Source organism: Prionailurus viverrinus, chromosome A1 (assembly GCF_022837055.1).
Source record: "Prionailurus viverrinus isolate Anna chromosome A1, UM_Priviv_1.0, whole genome shotgun sequence".
In the NCBI taxonomy this organism is placed as follows: Eukaryota; Metazoa; Chordata; class Mammalia; order Carnivora; family Felidae; genus Prionailurus; species Prionailurus viverrinus.
In genome coordinates, this window is record NC_062561.1 from 169,463,176 (window position 1) to 169,471,578 (window position 8,403).

The window sequence follows — 8,403 nt, forward strand, 5'->3', positions numbered from 1 at the left end:
ACTATGCTAGGTGTCATGAGAGAGACAGCGATATTAAAGATACAAGACAATATTCTAGACTACATAGTGTATGATGCTATTTACATGAAATTTCTAGAAAAGGGAAACTATATAGGCAGAAAGCAGATCAGTGGTTGCCTGAGCTCCCTAGCTGCTCATACCCCTTATGAGCTAAAATTGACCGCAAAGCAGCATAAGGGAACTATTTGAGGTGTTATAAAAGTCAATTATAATGATGGTTGTACAACTCTACATACTTCCTAAACTCAAAGTGTATACTTAAATTGGGTAAATTAAATATCAATAGAGCTGTTTTTTTTAACAGTCCATGAGCTCTGTATTTCTATCATTCCATCATTTTTCTTCCCAGAACCTTTGATTCCTATTGAGAAAACATACACACATACACACAACAATCACATGTCATAGTCAGAAACAAAGCAGGTAATATTCTAAAGATTCAGATAGATTCCCTCTTTGTAATCTTCTCAACATGAACTACTTCAACCATATTCAACTTTGCTGGTCTTTCCCATTTTTTGTGCCATGTGTATCATACCTTGCCTCTTAAATGTTCTACTTGCATTACCTGCCAAAAGCTTGAAAGCAACATTTACTAAGCAGTCTCTTGAATAAAGCACCACTTAGAAAAACAGAGGCACAAAACATTTCTGGTACTTTTCTAACTACATAGCCACACAGAAGTCACAGACTCGAAAACTATTTTCTAATCTATAATTTAAAATAATTTCTCACAATTTAGTGATTAAAATTTAAGGCACAGCAAACTTACAAAATCCCAACTATTACTACAGAGTGCTACTCTATAGCAAAGTATTATGAAATTTACACAAGAATGAGTTCGATTCTAAAGTCAGTCACAGAATTCAATAAAATACAAAACTTTTTAAGTATTTTGGAAGGAAATACTATGAAATGATGTGTCCTTCTGACACATATCTATTATCCTTTGAGCTCTTCATTGTGTTCTGGCACAAAATGTTCTAGGCTCATCTTGTACTTTCTTCGTATCAGCTCTGTAATCAGCCATTTCTCCAAGAGCACAGATTCCTTTTAGTAGAGAATGTTTTTTAGAAGCTAAGATATGGATGCTAAGTGCATACATTATTACTGGGTATTGCTGCTCTAAGGCCCTCTCATATGGACAGAACTAGAGAACTTACATATAAATGTATGCATGTAACCATCACTCAACACTATTCTAGCTTCTTTCTCCACGTAGATGCACTTAGCACACCACTTGACTCCAAACTGGCCAAGACTTGGGCAAGACTCCGGACAAGCATAAAATATTTAGCCAAAATTAAACAATTTTTAGGAAATTATTATGCTAAATTAAATACTTCCAAATATGCCTTCACTTACCTTCTCATATTCCCTATCATTTATAGGACTTGGTATTCCAGGGTTAGCAGAAAAATTTGGCTCAGGGTTATCATCTTAACAGCTACTCATCACAAGGCACCAAAATTTATAGACTTCTCAAGATAAGAAGAAAACAAATCTCACCTTTTATGCCTGATTAAGTTAATCAAGATTATCTGGCATTCTTCAGCAAAGAAAAATCTTGAATCTGACTTCCTCACAACATTCCATTTCAGAACTGACTAAAATCATCCATAGAACTGCAGAGACATACCTTCTAGAGGTAATCTGGTACTGAAGGCTTAAATCAAGCATTCATGAAATGTTACATATTAATTTAGTTTCTCTTACTCACTAGTAATCTACATTCAAAGCTTTAAAAAGTGATATTACTTCTTTTGTTTGACTCCCATTTCCATTGTTTTCATCCTTATTTTCATATCTGGAAAAAAATAGCAAGTACATAAGCCTTCCCCCAAAGCACATTTCTCTCATAAAATTCTTCCTCGATCACTAAAGCAACCTGTTGGTAATAAAGCTGTAAAAGCAAAGATTTAATACCTAATGACACATTATCAGGGGCGCGTACATGGTGAGGCAGTTTTCTAATGGTGGTAATAGACTTTGGATCTCTCACCTCATTTCCTTTGTAAAGAAACAGGTCTGCTGACAGAGAGCAAAATATCTAAATATAAAGCACACAAAGTCTCTAAGCCTTAAATATAGATCTCAAAATACGCATTCACTCAAATAGTAACTACTTGAAGAAAAGTATTTCACAGCTATCATTTGGTAAAACTGTTGCACAGTGGTTCCACAATATAAAAATCTAATTGTTGGGGGTGCCTAGCTGACTCAGTCCATCTGACTCTTGATCTCCAAGCATCTGACTCTTGATCTCAGAGTCCTCAGTTCAAGCCCCACATTGGGTGTGGAGCCTATTTGAAAAACAAACAAACAGACAAAAAAACATAACTGTGATATCAGAAGGCAGAACTGCTTTAAGTTCTGAAGGCAACAGGTACCAGAGACTGAAGCTACCTTATTTGATTCAAAGCAATCCATCAACCAAATATCAACTATAACAGGCATAAGTACTAACAAAAAGCTATTCCCACAGTTGACCTTTCAAGAGTCATTCCCTACTTCTCAAATTGCTTATATTTACAGGCCACAATTCAACCCTACAGACCCAATTATAAAATTAGCCTCTGACTCATAAGAGCTTACAGTCTTCTGGTGTAAGCTCCTCCGTGCCATCCCCAATTCAGGAATCTCTTTCATAAAAATCTCTGAAAGAAGATTACTCAGACCCTCTTTCACAATATACTGAAAATATCTCTAGACCTGGACACAGTGAGAGGGGTTCCAGCCCAGTGTCTGCCTTTCATTATCTAAAATGTCTTGGGGAAGCCATTTCACTTCTCCATGCCTGTTTTTTCATGCAGAAGTGGGGAGTAACCAGATGATCTCAAAGACCCCTTTCTGTTCTGAAATTACGTAATTATGATTTTCAGTGAGGCTCACTATTTCAGGACATTTTCACACAGTTCTTACTGTTAGAAAGGACTTTTTAATTCCAAATATATACATTCTTCAATCCTAAAATTTAACTTCTTGAAAACTACCTTAAAAAAACAAAAAGGACTCTATGTGCACAGAAAACATGTATTAACATTGTTTGCAGGGGCAATAAGTTGGAAACATCCAATAGTAGAGAAATACAGTATAACAGTATGGAATACTATGCAGCAGTTAAAAATAATGAAAGGGTACCTGGCTGGCTCAGTCAATGGAGTATATGGCTGTTGATCTCAGGGTTTTGAATCTGAGCCTCAGGCTGGGTGTAGAGATTACTTAAACTTTAGGGGCACCTGAGTGGCTCAGTCAGATAAGCATCCGACTCTTGGTTTCCACTCAGGTCAAAATCTCACAGTTTCTAAGTTTGAGCCCAGCATCGGGCTCTGTGCCAATAGCTTAAACACTGCTTGAGATGGCCTCTCCCTCCCCTGCTCATACTCTTTCTCAAAATAAATAAATCTTAAAAAAATAAGTAAGTAAAATAAACTTTAAAAAAAAAAGAAAACAATAAAAGAAATCATATACACTGCTCACAAAGAAAGACTTCCAAACCATACTGTTAACAAAAAGAAAAAAAGCAGAGCATGCACAATTTGGTGCCATTTATTAACAACAAAACAAAACAAAACACCTATGAAGGCTTACACAGGTCTTTCTTCAATGATGAAATGTTCTGACCTGTATAGTCCAGTATGGCAATTGTGACTGAGAAACTAAATTTTAAATCTGATTTCATGTTAAGTACTTTAAGCTACTGTTCTAGAAGCAGTTCTAGAAGTACAATCTAAACTGGTAGGAGTGGTCAGTTACCTCTGGATAGGAAACTAGATGGGAGGGTAGGGGTGCACCTAAGCAAACTTTTGCCTTACCTGTGTTAATATTTTAAGGCAAGTTACATAAAAATAAAATTTAAAAAGAAAATCTTGTTGATATTGAGCCAAAAATCTGCCGTATGAAGCACCATAAAAAAAATTGAGTGTTTCTCCTTTGCTGTTTGCCTGGAGAAACTTTTACCTGGAAACAATCCCTTAAAAACAACCTTTAAATCACATTTCCTTACATTTCTCTCCCAAACTCTCCCTCCTCCACATCCCCTTTACAACTATAGTAACTTCTGGTACAAAGATACAGCAACACAATCATAAAGGCTACTGACCCACTATTAGGGAAGAAGGGCATGCTTTCTAAGAATGTTTCCAATAGAGGTGATGGATTTGTACTTCTCTACCCAACAATTCTTCTTGTACTATAAAACATTGTAATAGCTCCCAAAGTCTTCTTTTCTCCAGGCCAAACACCTCCAGTTCTTACCAGAAATAGAGCCAAAACCTTTTCACCATCACATGGCTTTTATTGAGACTCAAAACAACTCAAGTCAGGACATAAACATTTCTTAGAGACTGCTTAGTGGCATGGCACAGTCACCCACAGTATCAGCCTAGACCTCCTGAACACCTGCCCATTCATTTGTGGATAAATATTTACTAAGAGCTACTTCACACCAGCCACTGCACTTAGGGAAGGAGATAGAGCAAGAAACAAAATATATGTTGACAGAGCCTCTGCTCCCAAAAGCCTTATCCCTAAAAGTTGGAATGGATTAGTAAACACTGAAAAACCTCTATTTCCAATATTCCAACAGTCCCAACTTCCTTTGTGCCGAATACCACTAAGACCATGAGATCCACACGAAGAATCTTTATTCACACTTCTATTAACAAGGAAATCTACCCAACATGTCTAAGGCAAATCCAGTAGGTAAAATTCTCAAAAATCCCTTAGACCAAGTTCTCAACAGTCCACGCAAAAATATGAAAAAAAAAAATGTTTTTTGTAGATATTCTATTCTAGCAAAATTTATTCTATACAAATTTTCTTTATTATAAGACCATGTACTTTTTTTTTTTTTTTAATTAAAATGTTCTCTACCTCCTGAAATTATGATTTGGGTAGAAAGTACCTGGGTTTTGCTTTGGTTTGCTTTTTTTTTTTTTTTTTTTTCAACGTTTATTCATTTTTGGGACAGAGAGAGACAGAGCATGAACAGGCGAGGGGCAGAGAGAGAGGGAGACACAGAATCAGAAACAGGCTCCAGGCTCTGAGCCATCAGCCCAGAGCCTGACGCAGGGCTTGAACTCACGGACCGCGAGATCGTGACCTGCTTGAAGTCGGACGCTTAACCGACTGCGCCACCCAGGCGCCCCTTGGTTTGCTTTTAAACAGTCTTACTGACCAAGTAACAAGAGTAATCAAACTTCTATACCAAGTATTTGTTGATATTTTTGTCATTACTGATTTAAAAGGACTCAAGAAAGTTCGCTCTGCCCTAAAATGCACACCCTCAACACAGAGGAGGCAATTACTCCTCCAACAAGTACAACTCCTTAAGAGTTAAATCACTACATTTTGACTCAAGAACAGGTTATGCTTTCCCATTCTTTTGCTGCATCAGTTACAAGAACATTACAGTAAAACAAATCTTAACACACAGGATTATAAATGTTCAAAAGGTCTAATCAGAAAAGTATATTGGTGGCAGTAACACTGTAACTGAAGACAGTTACTTCAGTAACAATAAAAGTCGCCAAATTCTTATCTAGGTTATTTTTGACTAAGTATCTTAAATATCTTAGTCTTAAATATCACCCACAGTGAAAAAGGAGGTTTATATTTATTAAGTTCCAGGAAGGGGCTGGGAAATGAGGAAAAAATAACTTGCTAGCAGTAACTTAAAACTAACTTTGTCACTTAAATTTCTCAACTAGCATTAACAAAAGTGCAAATTTAACTTAGTAGTTGAAAGTGTCCTGTAGTGTCCAGAGGACACCCACCTCTTCTCCACTCACCTATTCCCCCATGAAAAATACATTTGTCTCTACTTTCTGGCAAACTGTATGCTTCTATATAAGGGTTAAAATGTAGGAATGCAACAAAACATAGAATGAATCACAGGGTTTTCAAGTCCAAAAGGCCTATATTCCCCCAGATGTGCCCTTACTTTGTGTGTGTGACCTTGGACAAGTCAAGCTCTTCAAGCCTCGCTAGACTCTAAGCTCCACAAAGCAAAGACCACCTCTGCCTGAGTTACTATTTTGCAGTATCAGTGTCTTCGTGTATAAAGTGCGGTTAATATTTCATAGCGTTAATTGGAGGATTAAATGAGGTATGTATATAAAGCTCTGGCATACTGCCTGACCATAGTAAATGTTCAATTAAAGGTCATCGTAACTGACCTCAACTAGTTAGCTACCGAATCGGAAAGTACGGTTTGAATACTGTCAAAAACTAATAGACGAAGTCTTTACCAGTAAACGTAAATTGCTTCAAGTGATAAATATTTCGCAGAACATCTACGAATAATTTCTAAACCACTGGGAATAACAGACGAATCCTGAATTGTTGTAACAAACCCAAACGATTAAAAACCACTGACGAGACTCCAAGTTTTTCTACTTCAAAAGAGCAGGCCATAAGCATCTTCCCCATTGGCTTTCCAATCTCCCCTTCGGACTTCTCTGGCTATCAGGGAACCCCCTCCTCCACGCTCAGGGGGAGGAGAGAGAAAACCTCCGAGGCGGGGGCCGGGGTTGGGGGAAAGCACGCATCCCTGCGCCACTCGCCCAGACCCACCTTGAGCAGGATGGATGGCGGCAGCTGGTTGATGTCTGGGGTTTCGGGGGGTGGATCCCTGTGACAGTCGCAGGGGTTTTCGGGGGGCTCCTGACAGTCCGCGTCGCCGCATTCACGCTGCTGCTGGGCGGGCGAGGGGGCGGTGCCCCCCGCTCGGACGGCGTCCCCGCCGGCCTCTGTGGGGGTACCGTCGGCAGTGGGAGAGGAGGACGGGGGGCAGAGAGGCTGCGGTGGCTGCTCGGGGCCCTGGCAGCAGCCGGCGTCGGGGGGCCGCGGCGGCGAGGCGCCTCCCCCGGCAGGCCCGCCGCCGCCGCCGCCGCCGCCGCCGCCGCCGCCGCCGCAGCCCCCACCGCCGCAGCGGGGCTGCTTACACGGGGTACAGGCGGGGACCCCGGCCCCCTTCCGCTTACACACCATCTCTGGGGGCGTAGGGGGCTCGGCCGGCGGCGGCGGCCCCCGGAAGAGTTGCACGGCAGCGGGCGGCCCCAGGAAGCGCACGGGCCCCACGCTGGCCAAGAAGAGGCTCCGGCCCTGCTGCTCCCAGGCGGCGGCCGCGGCCAGCCCCAGCTCTTTGCAGCAGGAGGCGGGCGACGAGGCCGAGGCGGCGGCGGCGGCGGCGGCGGCGGCAGAGGATAGCAGGAAGCGGCGGGCGGCGGCAGCGCAGTCCTCGGCAGCCAGGGCCGCGTAGCGCCGCGCCAGGTGCTGCGAGGAGGCGGCCGCGGCGTAGGCCCCGTCCCGCGGCGGCGGCGAGAGCGGCGGCTCCTCCTCTGGGCCGGCGGGGGCGGGCGCGCCGGGGCTGTGCACGATGAAGCAGAGCATGCAGGGCCCGCGGAAGAAGCAGTCCCGGCTCCGGGGCGCCGCCGGCTGGGGGGGCGCCTTGGCCGGGGTCCGGCGGGGCAGCCTGAGGAGAGGGCGGCGGCGGCGGCACCAGCTGCAACAGCGAGGCCTCTTCTGGTTCGGGCGGTTACGCGGCTCCTTCGAGAGAAGGTGGCCCATATAGAAGGCCCCGAGGAGAGGGACCGGGACAGGGAAGTAAGGAGGCCCCGAAAGGCGAGCTCCAGCAGCGGGGCAGGCCGCTCTCTGGCTCGGCCTCAGGCCCGCTGCGGGGTCGCCCGCCCTGCGCACACACACGCACACACGGGCACACACGCGACGGTGGGGGGTGGGCGTCAGCTGCGGGCCGCCCGGGCGCCCGACGGGGGCTACATGCTTTGCCCCGGGAAGCCGGGAGAACGATGGGCGCGAGCTTTGGGGACGCGACGGAGGGAGCGAGCCTGCCGGCTGGGCGACCAGTCCAAGCCTGGTTCGCCGGCTCAGTCAGTCAGTGCGGCGGCGGGGGGAACGCGAGGTCCCGCTCGGACCATTTTAACTGCGGCTCCGCCGGCGGCGCGCGCGCCCGCGACACTGCTCGGAGCCGCAGGAGCGCGCGGCCCGCTCGAGGAGGGGGCGGAGCTGGCGGCGGCGGCGGCGCGCTCGGGGCGGGCGCGCGGGCGCCCGGCTGCTCACCGGGGACGGCCGCTAGGCAGGGACTGCTGGGAAGAAGCGGGCCGGCTGGCGCGCGGGGTTCTCGGGGAGCGGCGCGCGCCCGTCCCTCCCTCCCTCCCTCGCCCAAGGTTTCGCGGAGGCCGCTGGGCCCACGCCTCTTTTCTGAGGCGGGAGGAGACGCTTCCGAGCCAGCTGTGTGACATCCGTTTGCTGACGTCTGTAGGTGTAAGTTCAAGAACTGCCATTGGCCGGGAGCCGCTGCGCTCTTCCCCTCACCCCCTCCCCCAGACTCGGATACCGAGACCACTGAGGAGCCGTAAA

General features: G+C 45.6%; 1 protein-coding gene across 2 annotated transcripts in view; it reads right to left on the reverse strand.

Moving 5' to 3' along the window:
• FBXL17 (F-box and leucine rich repeat protein 17) overlaps positions 1 to 8,184 on the reverse strand; it is a 501,406-nt gene extending 493,222 nt beyond the window's left edge. Inside the window, exon 1 of one of the 2 annotated variants that reach the window (XM_047855114.1) lies at positions 6,598 to 8,184. In XM_047855114.1, the coding sequence (XP_047711070.1) occupies positions 6,598 to 7,593 (996 nt within the window). In that variant the 5' untranslated portion in view covers positions 7,594 to 8,184. The remainder of the gene's footprint in view (positions 1 to 6,597) is intronic. The other variant, XM_047855106.1, reaches the window with a different exon arrangement.
• Between the last annotated feature and the right edge of the window lie 219 nt (positions 8,185 to 8,403).